Source organism: Cupressus sempervirens, chromosome 9 (genome assembly GCF_028749045.1).
Source record: "Cupressus sempervirens isolate cs-2001-9-10 chromosome 9, ASM2874904v1, whole genome shotgun sequence".
NCBI classification, from domain to species: Eukaryota; Viridiplantae; Streptophyta; class Pinopsida; order Cupressales; family Cupressaceae; genus Cupressus; species Cupressus sempervirens.
Genome location: NC_143126.1, coordinates 305,983,675 through 306,002,123, shown reverse-complemented (window position 1 = coordinate 306,002,123; position 18,449 = coordinate 305,983,675). Strand labels below are relative to the sequence as shown.

Genomic DNA, 18,449 nt, shown 5'->3' with positions numbered 1-18,449 from the left:
AATGAATTAACAAAGAGAAAATTAGGTGAAAAGGCATGGAAAAGAGAAAAAAATAGGAGAACTATCAAGATGTTGAAAAAGAAGAAAAGTGGGAGGAGAAAATGAGACAAAAAATAAAGCCGAAGTGAAGATAGAACAATAAATAAACAAGGAAGGATAGACATAGTGCAGATACTTATGATAGAAAATGAAGGTGGGTGTGGCAAGTAGGAGAGTATGAAAAGAAAAGAGAGGTGAAGAATAGGAAATGAAGTTGAGAGCTTCAATGGAAGAAATGAGGAGCCACAAGGAACCTACTGATAAGATGAAAGAGGGAGTTAGTTGAAAAAAGATAGTGTGTTCCCCAGGGCTTCCATGTAGTTTCAGCATTGAGAAATACCACAGACACAGAATAGGACATTGTACCCCCATCTCATCCCCCCCGCACCCCCTTTTTTTCTAAATCAATATGGGGAACATTCTTTCAAAAATGATTTAGGATCTATCTCCTTCTGGCCGTCTTGTCAAATAATTATTAAATGACTACATTTCAAGCAATAGCTGCCCTTCATATATTAACTTCACCTGTCATTCACCACCATCAATACAGATATGTATATAATCAGAGTAATACTCTAGAATCTTTCATATAGATTGACCTATTGTATCTCTTCCATCATGTTTCTTGTTTTTTATGGCTCTTATATTGCCAACAAGTACAGAATCAGTTATTGTGTCGTTTAGTATCCTATTGGATGAAACTGATCCAATAATAAATATAATTAATAAAACAAAACTCTATTACAAAAAGAAAACCCCTGTAGGTTTCGGTGAGATCAAAGGTATAATGTATTCAATCCAAAACATTCCCTAGGTTAATTTGCATTGCAAGATAACTCTATGATAACAGTTTCTTTTCTTTGTGAATCTCAAGTCAAGCAAAAAGATGTTTAATAGCCACAACAAGAACATAAGTAGACATTGCGAGAAAGTCAAAAGCATTAGTTACAGTTATATGGATTGTGAGAATTGTTTTATTGTAAACAAGAAACATGTGAAACCTTTATTTTAGCTCAAGTTTAGGTCAAATAAGCCAAATGCATTAAAAACATAACTCTTAACAAAGTAAAGATACACTTCCTCTCAAATTTGGTCGTTAGTCTCCTTCCAGAAGGAAACATTTACAGAAATCAGTCCATGGTCAAGTAAGAATTATCACTGTTGAAATCCATTGAGTTTCCTTGATGAAAAGTAAAAATTATCCAATTGTGGCATGGGGTGCTAACTACTCATCATAAACTGGTATCAGCCAAAGAGGCTTTTAGAACAAAATGAGTTCAATGACCTGTGATACGAATCCCATCCCATAAACAAGAATAAATATTACAGCATAGGGATTCAAGCATACATTTTAAATAGGAGCACAGATTGAGAAAATACCCTAAAAATATAAACAGACATATAACATAAATTTTAAATGCCAAGTGGAAAAGCAATAAAGCAACCATGACCATTTTTTTAATGGTGAAGAATTACCTGAAACGCCCATTAGAAAAGTTGAATTACAATCACCCTTAAGCCATACACAGGGATTAAAATCTTCTGTACCCTGTCAAGCCATATGATGTCAAATTCAAATGAGGAATCAAATGCAAGCCCACACATATTCAACAAATAACATTTAAACTGAAAAAAGTTTCAAGACTGAAAATAAACCAAGAAGTTTATATAAACTGAAATTTTTAAATGTGTTCTCTAATAGAAGAGCTGAGTTAAGGTGTAGAACTAGACAGAAAAAAGGACTTGTAAACAATTTAAACTAGAAATTCTCCTTTCACTGGAAAGAGACAATCCACCCTGTTAGATATTCATTGTGTGTGGAACTGAAAATCTGAGAAGTGGCATGCAAGTCAAGCATTGAATTAAAAATAACTCATTGTTATACTTTTGCAATAGAGAAATGTGTCAAAGATTTTATTTAGACACAGGATTACACAATATTCCATGCATACATATACATTTGAATAACAAATATCATAATATATCATTGTCATCGACAATAAAGATAAGCAAGTTGAAGCTCTAATATAATATTTGAAATTCAATCAAAAGTTGAGCCACTTGCATAAATGGGATAAATGGGGCCCTCTATTTAAGCAGATTCATTGGGCATACTAATTGCCTGATGCAAGATATAAGCTGTTGCATGCACTATGCACTATTGACACACGGTTAGCAATTCCACTAATCTGTCAGCTAATGAAGTACAATGAAATTGTGCCCAGTAATATACTGGAATTGCTGCTAACTGCACCATGAGAACTCACACGATGATGAGGAAAGACAAGTGAGTCCAGTGTAGTATCAACACTAAACATACAGTATAGATGCTTCTAGAGGACTATCCATAATGCTCCCTTTCAAGAAGCATTTGGAGTTGACCTTTTCACCTATTTTATTCTTGCAGGCTAATGTTTGGCAATAAGGGAATAAATTAAAATAATATTTTAAGGAGTGCAATAAAGTAACTAAAGTGAAACTTTTTAAAAAAATCAAAAGGGTCACTTTACTAATTGATCTTAATGAAATCTTTTAAGGAAGGAATTTGAAAGGCATTAAGGAAAGTTCCTTGAGATAAATAAAAAGACATTTTGGAGCTTATTTCTTTGTGCTTGGATTATTTTTCTCATTTCTGGATTTAGGAGAGCTGCTTGTTTACGCAGAAACCCAGGATGAAAACACTAAGAGTAACTAGTTTTAGAAGTGAAACATCTATCCTATCAGATTTAGGGTGAAGCCATTCAAGTTTCATAGGTGGAAACAATCGTTAGTCTTCTGAAATTCCTTAAGTCTTATACTATGACAAATTTTAGAGATCAGTGATAAGTGTAGAATTTCTTGGCAAAAGTTGGACACAGTGGTTGAGAGTTTATTTATTATTGTTGGCATTAACATTTAAAGCATATTGGACAGTGATGATTCAGTGGTATTTACAATTCAATGCTGGAGTATTGGTTTATGTTCTGAGTAATTAAGTAGTCATATCTAATCACCAATCTATCTACAAGCTGGTGGTTTGAGTTGCTATTGGCAAAACACTTAATATTGATGATTAGAGTGTTTGTGTATGTATTACTTTGTTATTAAATTTATTACATTGAATAGGTTAGATAGTTACAAAGTGGTATGTGCATAGTTAAATTGTTTTAACTGATTTCTACTGGATGCACAAACATTATAAAATACCTATCAAATGTAATATCTGTGACATTGAAATAAAAGAATATTTTCTCTATTTTCATAACAATTGGCATTAGAGCCTTGGTAATTTTAGTACCTACGAAAAAAATGAAAGACAATTAATTCTACTGCAATGTTGAAATGAAGGCTAAGAGAAGAAATGTGATTGGTATATGAAAATTACTAGCCACAGGGAAGTACTGAAAATGAAGATGTCATGACTTCAAAAATTCTCATGCTCAAGTTAGAAGAGAAGATGCCTATGATTATGGCTGCCAACATCTGTGTGTATTTTTGTTCTGCATTTGAAGGAATCGCCATTGCTTGGTAAATGTGAGAGGCCAATACTTTTAGTTTTATTGAATATTTTAGTTGGAGCATGTCTGAAAGTTATTTGTAATCTACTTCTGATTACATTTAATATATGATGCATGGGGCTTTAAATTCTAAAATATTATAAAAGATATTCTAGCATATGTTGACAGATTTCCAAGAGTAACTTTTACATTGTTGAATTTGCCCATTGGAGTGTTTGTTACATTTGGTACCTATTAGGTGGTGTCCATTATACCATAGTTTTCAGACTCGGACTCAGAGAGTACTCGGCAGGCCCAAAATTTTCAACTTGGGAAAAACTTAACAAAAACTTGGGGAAAACTCGACAACTTAGAAAGAACAAAAAAAAAGTCTCTTAAAGAAACATTTTTTTTTTGTAAAATTCAATAACAAAATTTATTAAATTAAGAATTGACATCTTGAAAGAGATAATGCATGGTTTTATAGGAAAAATAGTATTTGAAAAACATATTTCAACCATCATTTTACCTGCTTTGGCATTTCTACCCATGATTTTTTGTGTCTATAAAAACGTGAGAGTTAAACTTAAGAGTACTCGCCCAACAAAAAAAATTTGAGAGTACTCAGCAACTCGGGGAGTACTCGGAGGGTTTGCAAACTATGCCTTATACCATCTCAACTCAAGCAAATTATATCAAGTAATTTCATTGACTCTTAGAACTTTGTGTGAAGTTCATTTCCAGCATTACACACAAATTTGAAAACAGCCAGAGTCTTTACATTGGAAAGAAAGCCCATAGATCATATGAAAAGTTGCAAGATCCATTCTTTGATGCTTTGATAAGTGGATGACACTCTTCGACACTTTGATCAGTGGCTGGATCTATTATTGGTTGACAGCTTTATCATGTATACATGTAGATTGTTCTTTGGGGCCATCTTTCTTCCGCATGGTGCAACCTTCAAAGTCTCACTTGAAATATCAAATGGATAATCTGTAATAGGCTTACTTTGGAGGTTGGAGGCATAGGAGGATGGAGGATTTTAATCATCTCGAGTTAGCTTCTCACTTGAGATGATATTTTGTTTGAGAAGGGTTTTTGGCTTTCTGGTTTTTTGTTTATTCCTCCTCTTGCTAACATTCTTGAGGATCCCTTTATTGTGAAGTTTGATTTGTGGAGACAAGTAATGGGTTTTGTGTAGAGTTCAATATGGATGGTTGTCTAGTAGCTTTCGAGGTTGTGATTACAAAGTTATGGAGGGAGAACTCGGGAATCCCAGATAGGGGCTACACCTTTACGAGGGTTTTGAGATGACTTGATGGAACTCCACTTGATTCAGGATTTGTTTCTCCAGTGAAGATTTTCACAAAATGTGCATACATCTTGAATTCAACAAATTTTAAAATGTAAATCTTAAAGGGGGGTTTCTCAATAGATTAATACAGTTGCAGGAACAATGTAATAAAGGGGGGATTGTTAGCATATGTATTAGATTGTTATTAAATTTATTACATTGATTAGGTTAGATACTTACAAAGTAGTTTGTGCACAATTAAATTGTTTAACTGATTTCTACCGGATCACAAACATTATAAAATACCTATCAAATGTAATATCTATCACATTGAAATAAAAGAACATTTTCTCTATTTTCGTAACATTGAGGTGTTCACAGATGCAAGGAACTGAAATTGCAGAGGGGTAGGTTGGAAATTGGAAGTTGCGAAGGGCTTAAGTAAGGTTTGGTTTAGTTGCTAACTTGCTAGGCATGAAGTTTTTGGATTGTGATTATTTTGGATTGGCTTGGATTTGAAGCCATCCTAAGCTGGTTGTGAGTATTTGGTTAAGCTAAGTGAATGGACAATTGGTTGAATAAGAAGGTTTGCAGTTGAAAATGCATCTTGGAGGTATAAAAGAGTTTTCAGATGGCTAAGTCCAAAGTAGAAGCCATTTTGAATTGGCCTACTCTTAGATCAGTAGGAGATGTTAGAAGTTTCCATGGTTTAACTTCCTTCTATAGGAAATTTGTAAGAAATTTCAGTCATGTTATGGCACCCATTCTTAACACCATCAAAGGAGGGATTAAGTGTAAGTTTGCATGGACTCCTAATGCTGATGAAAGCTTTGAACTCTTAAAGAGAGAGGTGGCAGAACTACCAAGTCTTAGATTACCTGATTTTAATAAGACATTTACTGTGGAGTGAGATACTAGCAGCCTAGCCATTGGGGCAGTCTTGAGCCAAGAAGACCATCCAGTAGCCTTCTTCTTAGAGAAGCTAAATGAAGCCAAAAAGAGGTATTCTACCTATTTATTTGAACTCTATGCTATGGTTCAATCACTCAAAAAATGGAGACATTACTTACTTCCAACAGAGTTCACAGTGTATACAGACAACCATGCGTTAAGTTTCTTGAGTAGGCAAGATAAACTCAGCCAAAAGCACCTAAAGTGGGTTGAATATCTTCAAGCCGACACCTTCATTATGAAACATAAAAAGGGAACTTCAAACAAGGTAGCTGATGCCATCGGTAGGAGAGTGCTGGCAATCCAAGAAATTCAGTTACAAAGTGTAGGATTGGAAAACCTTAAAGGGATGTATTCTGAAGACAAAAATTTTGCAGAGGCATATAAGGTTTGTTCTGATTTTTCCAATAGTTTTCATGTGGATTATTGTTATGTCCCCTTTTTAGTGACATGTTATTTTGCTTGAATTTGCCTATCATGGACTCTCGTAGGCAAATGGCTTTGGTGAGAGAGTCATTCTGATGATTATTTGGGGATTGTAAGGTCTTATTTGCTCTTGGAGAGATGGGGTTTATCATATTTTTATTTTTATGTGTTATGCGGGGCCGAAATATTATAATTTTGAATTGAGTTGAGTTGCACATTTTATTTTATAAAGTTACTTTTTATATAAAAGTGCATTATAAAGGGATTTCATAAGAATATTTTATGGATACTTCTAGAAGTTCTTAGAGGCTTCTTAGAAAAGTGCATAAATAGAGTGCTTGGCCTCTCATTTGGACATCCTATGACTTGAGTTTACACTACTTTCCCCTTTGAGCATTTCTGGCGCCATCTTAGTCTGCAGATTGTCATTTGATCATTAGGAATGGAGTCTCCTAAGGATTTACATAACTGAGGAGGTGAAATATCCTTTGAAGGATTGCACTTTGGAAGTGGTATTCAGCTACTTCAAGTTGGGCTTATTTGGACATTTCCAGCAGGGTTTGATTTTCAGCCTGGACATACATTTTTGCTCATATCTCACTGTTGACTGGGAGTTTGATTTTTATTTTCTAGAAGAATTTTCCTTGGAGCCTAGCGATTATTTCTACATCATTTTCGGCACCTTTCAGCCCAGCATTTATTTTTGCCAGGTGTCGTACCAGTCCGTACATGTACGGTTATACCTGTAGGCCGTACAGTCAACGAATTTGAGGGCAGGTTGGAGTTGCATTTTCATCATTTTTTCTTCAGCATTCAGTCTCCAGCATTTTCTCAATCCAGGTTCTTTCATTTCAGTTTGTAGTTGCAAGAAATTCTCAGTTGCATTCAGCCAATAAGGGTTTGTTTGTAATGCGCCATATTGTAATGCTTTGAGTTGAAAAATTGCATATCATATGTAAAAGCATTTGGTTATCTTTGGATGAATATATTGGCACTATTTTACATCAGTTATTTGAGTAGATTTGTTGCACAACAATTTCCTTTATTCAGCATTTTACTTTCAGCAGTATATTTAGTTTTCATGCCAAGTGTTTGACGAAATTACACAGTTCAGTATTAGTGGTTATTAGTGGCCTATTGGCAAGGGCCATTACAGTGGTATCAGAGCTAAATCCTGCCATCCTGAGGGTTTAGCAATCACATGCAGCCACCTGGGGTTGGCTCTCACAGATTTTACACTCGCAGGCAAACTTTGTTTGATAGGGAACAAGATTTTGACAGGCAGCCAAACACCATGGGTGACAGACAAGAGCGTAGCCCACCAAGAGACAATAGGAATGAGAACCAGGAGACAAGGGAATTTTTCAGAGCAATGGTTACAGGACAAGAGCGAATGGCTCAAGCTTTGCAGGCACTCACCACCATGGTTGAGCGCATGAACCCACAGGACAAATGTAATTAGGAACAGGATAGGAGGACACCAAAGCAAGATAATAGGAGTGTAGCAGGTTCACAGGGTGCTCCTAGGCATAGGTCATGGACTACAAACAAGCCTACACGTCCCACATTCCTTAGAGAGGCGACCCAAGAGGCAGTAGAGGATTATATGCCAGAGGACTTTCAAGATGATCTTCGAGCTACAGATGCAGAATGGCAGGCACTTCCTCCACATGTTCGTGAGTTGCTGAATTTTGATCACTACCTAAGTCAGAAAAGAGAGCACATGAGGAGTAGGCAGAACTGGAGGCCTAGAGGAGGTTAGGACAGTGAGTTGCGGCGAGCTACTAGCAAGCTCACCTTACCGTCTTTCGACAACAGTGGAAAGGACAGCACAAGCCTGGATCCATAAGTTAGATACATTCCTAGCATTGAGGCCTATGTTAGAGACGGATGCTATCAAGTATGCCACTTTGCATTTAGAGGGCGCAGCATATGATTGGCGGTCACATGGTATGGTTACATTGCAGCATAATCAGGTGACATCCTATCAGGATTTTGTGGATAGATTGGTACAGGGCTTTGATAAGAAAGACCCGGAGGTCTTCTTCCGTGATCTTGCACAGCTGAGACAGACAGACAGTTTGGAGGTCTACATCAGTGAGTTTCAGAGATTATCAGTGATGGTGCAGGATGTGTCCGAGAGGAGGTTGGTTATACTATTCACAGAGGGGTTGTCTGAACCTCTAAAGGGGTGGATCAAGGCATTCGATCCCCCTTCATTGCAGGAGGCTATGAGGAAGGCACAGAGCATGGAGCTCACAACACCCTCCAGCAGGTTCACCCCCAGGAACACTTCTTCATTCAAGGACAATAAGAAGTTTGATAAAAACAAGGTCAAAAAAGGTGACACCAAGGGTAAATCTACTGCACCTTTGGATATGGAGACACTGAATGACTTGCGCACGAAGAAACTATGTTTTAACTACAAAGGTCCCTACGATAGAGATCATGATTGTCCTATGAGGCCTAAGAGGAAAACCAATAGGGTTATGTGGGCCTACTATGAGGATTCGGATTCTGATAATTCTGGACATGAGGTTGATCATTGTGATGCAAAACCCGAGGCAGAAGCAAAAGCTCCAGAAACTGAGGAGCCCGAGTTGCACTTCCAAGAGGTACGCTTGTCTAGCATTCAACAAGAAGGATCTTTTAGACTGTAATATTCTGAGCAATTTCCTATAGCAATACTGATAAACTAGTAACATTTTGCCCTTAAAATTTGACAAATGTTGTTATGTATCTGAGGTGGTAATTACATCAAACAGTTCATAGACTCCTACAGTAACTCAAGAATTTGCTATAATGTTCACTAGAATAATGAAACAAGGACATTACATCAAACAGTTATCCAATAATCATTAACTGCTCCTACCAGCATGGTAATATGGAATTTAAATACTGTCAATGATAATGCACAAGGACTGGACTGGACTATCTTCCCAAAATGCAATACCAATAAGGAAACTAGTCGGTTTCTTAAGGAGATTACAACATAAATCCAAACTCAGCAAATAAGAGGTAAATGATACTAACTGATTATCCCAGTAATGTCAATGATTCCAAAACTAATATTCAGTCGAAATAGAACTAAAATGGAGGATTTAGTACAAACCCGATATACTGGAAATGTTCATTGGACGTTGATAGTAGTTCGAATGGTTCTCATTGCATACACTAGGCCTGATTTCCCTTATACTCGACTCAGCTTGTGTGAGTACTCACTCCTTAACCTATCGCCTATGATGATGAACCCTTGTTCGAAGTCTTCTACTATGGTAAATGCTGTAACCTTCCAGGGTGCACATGCCATTTCAGGTGTCCCCTTATTTGTTATGCGGCAATGTTTTGCTAGACCCATTGCTGAGGAAATGTGAAGACAATGCCGCCCACTACTTGCAATCCCAAACCCGTGTCTCTTTCACTCGACTGGTATCAAACCTGCGGTTCTGAGAAACACAATCCAACTCACGACTTAATACTGCCTGATACAAGCCACATGGGAGTTCCTAAACCAACGCTAAAGTTATTCTTGCCTGCTGTGCGTGTTTCTTGATAAATTGTGAGCTATCATGTTCGGTGACGTGACATCCAGGTAATCTAAAATTCGTCTTGGCTTCTTAATAATCTCCTTCCCAAAGCATTAACAAGTGGAATCTGATTCAGTGAAGAGATCTAAAAACATTGTGCTTCCAACTAGAACTGACTCAACCGTATAACCTCACTATATATTAATTTCAAACCGTCTAGCTATTCTGCAAGTAATCACCTGTATATCCTTAATGCTTCCAGATATAAAGTAAACAACAGAACTTACTAATTTCTTCATGTCATTGCCGACTTTTGCCCACACCAAAGCAACTGTAATAAAGAGGAAGATTGGGGCTACGTCCAACTCCCTTAGTTTTCTTGGACTTGAGGGTTTTCGTCCTCAATATCACAGACCAGTCACATCAAAGCAACCAGAACTCAGAAGATTTTTAATTCATAGATTCTTGTATTGTTAATCCCAATGCAAACTCGTATACATAGCCTCAGAATGAGGGAAAGTACAAAGAGCAAGGAATGTGGGATTAAATATCATTTTCATCCTATAGTCAATTAAAGCTATTTATAAAGTAAATAACTTTAAAACATTAAAAATGACTTAGCTTTGCACATTTTAATAAAGTTGTGGAATAAATTAATTAAATCCCCATTGTGACTGGAAAGCATCCTGTTATAAATAGTTATTAATCTATCTGGATGTGGAGATAGATTAATTCCTATCACCCGGAACTAAAATTGAGAAGGGGACATGACATAGACTGTGTGGTGTTCTAGCAAGGCAAAGAGTTATTACTTTGGTTGATATTGGTGCTACGCACAATTTCATTGATGCACATTTTGTTGAACGTCATGGTATTATGACTGAGGAGTTTGAGGGTCTACGAGTATAGGTTGCTGATGGTTATACTCTTAAGTGTAACAGGATGGTTAGAAATTTGCCCTTACGCCTGAACAACTATGAGTTCAAGGCGGACTATGGGTGATCTGGATATTGTTCTTGGGATGGAGTGGTTGCGCTCATTGGAAGAGGTCACCTTCAGATTGAAGGACATGGAGATTAAGTTTGAAGTGGATGGGAAGCAACACATTTTGACAGCCATCAGGAATGGAGATATCAGGATTATTTCCTTCAGACGGTTGGAGAGGTTAACCAGACATGATGACATTGAGTGGGCAGCCGTATGTACTCTCATGCCTACACAGAAGGGACTGCATAAGACAGAGTATCATCCAAACATACAGAGGTTGAGAGTGAAGTATGATAGAGTCTTCAGTGACATTCCACTTGGCAGACCACCAAACAAAGGTATTGAGCACATCATTGAGTTGGAGGAGGGTGTTAAACCCATGATGATTACACCATACAGGCATCCTAAGAGGCTCAAGGATGAGATCGAGAAAACTATCAAGGAGCTTCTTGCAATGGGTCACATCAGGCCTGGCAAGTCTCCTTTTGTTTCTTTAGTTGTGATGGTGAAGAAAAAGGATGGTACATTAAAGATGTGCATTGATTATAGGGTGTTGAACAAAAGGACAATCAAGAAAGGGTACCCCATTCCACGGATTGATGAGTTGATTGATGAGCTTCACGATGCATGTTACTTCACGAAGATTGATATGAGATCCGGCTACCATCAGATCAGAGTTAGAGAGCAGGATATTGAGAAGACTGCCTTCAGATGTCATTGTGGGCACTTTGAGTTTGTGGTCATGCCATTTGGGCTGACCAATGCGCCGGCTACTTTTCAGTCCACCATGAACAGGGTCTTCCGTCACCAGTTGAGGAAGTATGTGTTAGTCTTCTTTGATGATATTTTGATTTACAATCGGTCTTGGCAGGAGCACATGGAGCACTTGGAGACAGTTTTGGGGATCCTGCAGTCAGAGTCCTTGTATGCCAAGGAGTCCAAATGTGAGTTGGGCATGACAAAGCTATTGTATTTGGGTCACATCATTAGTGCAGAGGGAGTAAGGATGGATCCTGATAAGATTCATGCTATTGTGGATTGGCCTCCTCTAGAGAACCTGACACAGTTGAGAGGGTTTCTTGGGTTTTGTGGTTTCTACCGCAGATTTGTCAGTGGGTATTCACATCATGCAGCTCCTGTGACGAATTTGCTGAAGAAGGGAGCCTTTGTTTGGACACCTGAGGCACAAGCTTGCTTTGAGAGGTTCAAGGAGATCATGACTACATGCCCTGTATTAGCATTGCCCAACTTCTCGAAGCCATTTGAGCTTTAGTGTGATGCATCTGAAGAGGGTATTAGTGTTGTTCTGATGCAGGACAAGCACCCCATTGCATTTGAGAGCAGGAAGCTCTATGGGCCAGAGAGATCATTTAGTATATATGACAAGGAGATGTTGGCTATTGTGCATGCATTGGCTAAATTCAACCAGTATCTGGTGGGTGGTAAATTTTGCATTAAAACTGACCACAATAGTTTGAGACATTTCCTTGGACAGAGAGATCTCAATGACAGGCAGCAAAAGTGGGTTAGTAAACTGCAAGCTTATGATTTTGACATAGCAGATGCATTGTCACATAGACCACATCTTAGTGCTATGATTCAGATATCAAAGGATTGGAGGCACTTGATCATTGCTGAGTATGCTAGAGATTCATGGGCATCCAAGATTGTTGATGGGACAGTTGTCGATACCAGGTATACACTTGTGGATGATTTGATTATCTACAAGAATAGGATATTCTTAGTCCTAGGATCGAAGGTGAAGCATATTGTTATGAGTGCACTTCATGATTCACCTACAGTTGGACATCCTAGATACTTCAAAATGTACAGGCAGGTATAGGAGCGGTTCACATGGAAGGGACTCAAGGCAGATGTGTTGCAGTATGTTAGAGAGTGCCCTATTTGCCAGCAGAACAAAAAAAAGCACACCTTTCCAACAGGGCTCCTATAGCCACTTCCCATTCTTGATAGGAAGTGGGAGTGTATATCCAGGGATTTCATTATGGTCTTGCCTAAGGCCCAAGGGCGAGATTGCATCTATGTGGTGGTAGACAGGTTGACGAAGTATGCCCACTTCTTTCCCATCACTACTACTTACACGGCAGTGCAAGTAGCTGAAGTCTTTTTTAGGGAGATTTTCAAACTACATGGGATAACCCAGAGCATAGTGAGTGACAGAGACAGCAGGTTCTTGAGTCATTTTTGGCAGGAGGTGTTCCGATTATGTGGCACTAAGCTCACACCTAGCACTAGTTACCACCCACAGACTGATGGGCAGACAAAGATAGTGAATAAGTGGGTGGAGGGATATTTGAGGAACTACGTGGCTGGTCAACAGAAAGCATGGGTTAGATGGATTTATTTATGTGAGTATTGCTATAATACTACCTATCACATGTCTATTCATATGATTCCTTTTAGAGCACTATATGGCTATAATCCACCGAGCTTTGTTGATTTGCTTATGAGTGATGTTAGAGTTCCTCGTGCTAGGGATTTGCTTCAGGAGAGCAAGGACATTGTTGATGCTCTCAGAGACAATATTGCCAAAGCACAGAATCAACATAAGCAATATGCAAATCAGAAGAGGACAGAGAGGAGTTTTGAGGTTGGTGACATGGTTTACCTCATGCTGCAGCCTTACCGATAGTTTACTCTCAAGAAGAGGGGGTCAGAGAAGCTTAAGCCTAGATATTATGGTCCTTTTAGGATTATCAGGTGGATAAGTGAGATGGCTTATGACCTTGAGCTTCCAACAGATAGCAGGGTGCACAATGTTTTCCATGTGTCATGACTCAAGAAGGCGTTGGGTCAGCATGTTGTGCCTTCAGCAGTTCTTCCTCCATTGGATGATGAAGGGAAATTGGTTCTTGTTCCTGAGTATATCATTGACAACAGAGAGAGACAGCTCCGTAGGAGGAATATCAGAGAGTACTTGGTGAAGTGGAGAGATTTACCCGAGGAGGATGCAACATGGGAGGGAGAAGATATTTTACAACATCCAGCTTTGAGATTGTTTGAGGGCAAGCAATTATAGGAGGGGTGGACTATCATGTCCCCTTTTTAGTGACATGTTATTTTGCTTGAATTTGCCTATCATGGACTCTCATAGGCAGATGGCTTTGGTGAGAGAGTTATTCTGATGATTATTTGGGAATTGGAATGTCTTATTTGCTCTTGGAAAGATGGGGTTTATCATATTTTTATTTTTATGTGTTATGCGGGGCCGAAATATTATAATTTTGAGTTGAGTTGAGTTGCACTTTTTATTTTATAAAGTTACTTTTTATATAAAAGTGTATTATAAAGGGATTTCATAAGAATATTTTATGGATACTTCTAGAAGTTCTTAGAGGCTTCTCAGAAAGTGCATAAATAGAGTGCTTGGCCTCTCATTTGGACATCCTATGACTTGAGTTTACACGACTTTCCTCTTTGAGCATTTCTGGCGCCATCTTGGTCTGTAGATTGTCCTTTGATCATTAGGAACAGAGACTCCTAAGGGTTTGCATAACTGAGGAGGTGAAATATCTTTTGAAGGGTTGCACTTTGGAAGTGGTATTCAGCTACTTCAAGTTGGGCTTATTTGGACATTTCCAGCAGGGTTTGATTTTCAGCCTTGACATACATTTTTGCTCATATCTCACTGTTGGCTGGGAGTTTGATTTTTATTTTTTGGTAGAATTTTCCTTGGAGCCTAGCAATTATTTCTACACCATTTTTGGCACCTTTCAGCCCATCATTTATTTTTGCCAGGTGTCGTACCAATCCATACATGTACAATTGTACCTGCAGGCCGTACAGTCAGCAAGTTTGAGGGCAGGTTGGAGTTGTATTTTCATCGTTTTGTCTTTAGCTTTTAGTCTCCAGCATTTGCTCAACCCAAGTTCTTTCATTTCAGTTTGTAGTTGCAAAAAATTCTCAATTGCATTCAGACAGTAAGGGTTCGTTTGTAATGTGCCATGTTGTAATGCTTTGAGTTAAAAAATTGCATATGTAAAAGCATTTGGTTATCTTTGGATGAATATACTGGCACTATTTTACATCAGTTATTTGAGTAGATTTGTTGCGCAACAATTTCTTTTATTCAGCATTTTACTTTCAGCAGTATGTTTAGTTTGCATGCCAAGTGTTTGACGAAATTACACAGTTCAGTATTAGTGGTTATTAGTGGCCTATTGGCAAGGGCCATTACAATTATGCTGATTACATCTTGTCGGAAGGGTTACTCTTCAAAGGATCTCAGTTATGCATCCCCCAAGGATCCATGAGGATCAATATCATTAAAGAGAAGCATCAAGGCAGCCTTGGAGGTCACTTTGGCATTGATAAAACAATGGAGCAGGTAAATAGACCATACTCAATCAAATTCGAATATCTTCAATTAACAATCTCTGTCAAATTATCGATTAGAGGCAAATTTTAACATATTCTTCAAAATGAAACCATTCATAAGAATATTTACTCATTCTGAATCCCATTTGCTTCTTGTAGAAAATTCCATTCTTTATGAAATACAACCGTTCTAACAAATCTTTTAAACACTCCAATCTTGAATCTTGTCAAAAATCAGACTTGAACCAATTCGATCACCCAATCTTTTATTAAAAAATGTCAGAAGCATGATATCTGATTTATAATTTCAAACTACTACCATGCCTCTTGTCTATTAAAATAAACAGATTTAAAATAAAAGAATCGGTTTTCTTTTAGAAGAAAATCTGCTGATAGATCACATTAATCCATAATCATTGTAACCTATTGGCAATTTGAAATCTGCATGCATTTCCCTCTCATTAAAAATCTGAATTTAATAACAAAAGCTGCTCTGAATATTGGATCGGTTTTCCCCATTCTTCCCAAAGAATATTGAAAATTATTAAGGGAAAGAACATATGAGAATTGGGCCATCACAAATCTGCACATAAAATCAGATTTTCCGAAACAAAATCTGCTCTCTTATTTCTATGTCAGATGGATATGAACATGCATATAATTCAGATTTTTACATTGCCAAATATGTATCAGGTTTCTTCACATTCTTAAATCCATTTCATTTCATTGAAATTGAGTTTTAAATCTGAATCTCATTCAAGAACTTTAATCTGTTTGAAGTGGAGCCATAACCATTTCTTGGCTGCTAGAATTTATAAACTGATATCATTCCAATGAGATCAGCCTGAACATTGAAATAAATAAAAACCAAAAGTAATTTTCTAAAGACAAAAACCGATAACCATTAAAATTAGATCTCAAGTAGAGATTCCAATCAACATTTAAATCCATGAATCAGGCTGCCATATTTATTCCCAAATACAAATTTTCTGTTTAACATTGATGCCCCATTCCACTCAAACAAATTTTTGGAAATAAATAACAAAGAACACCAAAATATATTTGAATCTCAAACTTCAATCAATATTTCAATGTACACTTGGCTGTCTTGGCTGTCGACAGCCAGAGGCAATTAAAGATTTTACATTCTTGAACCCTCTGGACTATCTTTCTTCAAACAATTTGCAGTCCTTTTATAGTTCTATTGGGCAGTTACAAACTTTCAACTTCAACCACCATGACCATTTACATTCATCGGTTACATAGATGGTTCACTTTGCGAAATTTATAATTTTGCTATGAATACTTTTAAACATATAAAATGGATCTATTATGACATTAATTTATCATGACCCAAATACGATATTGATTTTTAAATTAAATTAATGACATAATTTTGATGATGTCAGGGTGCTCCTGCACCACATGGGAATCTCAATCATAGGAGGGTGAATAAGGGTGGCATGGAGAAGACGAACTACTATAGGATTCCTATCTAGGTACACCATCTTGTGATGGATGGATGGCAGAAGACCACATGGGACCAAGAGGGATGGTATATCCGCCCTTGGGCCTAGGGTAGAGAATCCCGTCATGCACCCTATCATGTCTCCTTATCCAAGCTCTGTTATGATCGAATCCAAACAATAAATAGATATGTTATATGACTACGATAATTATGGATAAAGGCTGATCTTATGAATTTTATCTTCAATTTTTGTCTAACATGATTGTAGGATCTCAACAAAGATCTATCTTGCTTTACATCCTTTAGGCAAAGTTATATCCCTAACTGTATTATGCTACCTGTTTTCTTAAATTCGTGATTCTAGGGAAAAATATAGGGTAATCCAGAATGTGGACATGACATTACATTCTTCAATAGAAAGAATTTGAACCACACCAAGCACTGTCATATTACTTTAGCAAGATTTATTTGATGATATATTCTTCAAAACTCTAGAAACATAGCCAGGCATCTTGTACTGAAACCTCATCTTCACCTCACATTTTTACTGCTTTTAAAATGATGATTAATCTCACTCGAGTTTTTTGATGAAAAGAAGAAAACATAGGTTTTGAAAATCAAATTTTTCTGCTATTACATGTGCAGTAACAAGGTTATAATTGCCATGTACGCTGAAATATTTCCTTCCATGGAAAAATGACAAGTTCCAAAATTAACCATTGAGAATTTAAGTTTTACATAAAACATACAAATTTCTAGAAATAAGCCTCACTGTGCCAATGCTTATGCAACCGAAACTATTTAAAAAGCAATGCTCAGAAAGGCCAGCATTTACATGAAATTAAACCTTTAATAGACCAGACATTAACAGTCATCAGAGTAGTAACTTTTTCCAAAAATGAGTTTGCAAAGAACAAAATAATATCAGCACTCATTCCTGTTTAGTGGACCAATTTCCCAAGTGCAACCATCTCTCCGAACAGAAATAATTACTGGCAATTATGTTCAGCACTATTACCATTTTACTGTGGTAATCCATAGTTGAGCTTTCCTATTAATATAAACAAATATCTGCAATAATTGTATAAACAAATATTATACAGTAAGATTAATAATAGATACCTCCTCCAAAGGGACAATCCAACCTGATTCGATTGACCATGACAATGTCGGACGCAGATCTTTGCAATCAGCTTTATATGATCCCCCTTCACCAATAGGAGATTCTGGCAAATCAACCTAAATACATCATCCAAATACACTTTATATTGGTATCATTCTCCTTAGATATATCCAGTATGTTCCTCTTGTGAATACCCACAAATATATATATATATATATATAGTGCCAATTGCATTTTTTTCTTAATGTATAAAGTTAAATAATCATACATTGATGCACCAATATCTAAACAATCCAACAGACGTAAACTACACGAAGGATTTTATTAATAATCTTTCACAGATAAAATATTACAAGGAATCATACACAGAAGCTAGAGAGATTTCAAAATAAGATCTGAGCTAACTATTTATCACACTATCTCATAACATAAAATTTTACAACTAAATCAGAGCAGAAGCACTCATCAAATTGACATTCCAATAAAGAACAACGTATAATATGTTGCCCACAATTTTGTACTCACAAAATTGGGCAACCCTGTGCAATTTTGTATAAGATTTGTAGTTTAAACTCTCTAAGATAGGCATTCTTAAGGCATTTTTCAGAGGCAATTGATTATACCTCGAATTGGCCTAAGTTTCTTGTCCTATTTCAGATATTTTCATCAAGATTTTCTTTCTTTCTTGCAAATTCAGGTTTTTCTTCCCTGACTGCAAGTGCTCAACCTTTGGAAATCTCAAGTCTTTGTTTAACTTTTCTTGTGTTGTTTATTTGTTTGTGTTTTTCTTTTCATCCTAGGTCTCTTGCTTTCTCGA

General features: G+C 37.0%; 1 protein-coding gene across 3 annotated transcripts in view; it reads right to left on the bottom strand.

The window, feature by feature from the left end:
- Positions 1-18,449, bottom strand: part of LOC149538618 (uncharacterized) — a 262,043-nt gene that overhangs the window by 64,739 nt on the left and 178,855 nt on the right. For all 3 annotated transcript variants that reach the window (XM_089799930.1, XM_089799931.1, XM_089799932.1), the window contains 2 exons: positions 17,632-17,748; positions 1,516-1,588 (listed from right to left, as the gene is read on the bottom strand). In XM_089799930.1, the coding sequence (XP_089656056.1) occupies positions 1,516-1,588; positions 17,632-17,748 (190 nt within the window). The remainder of the gene's footprint in view (positions 1-1,515; positions 1,589-17,631; positions 17,749-18,449) is intronic.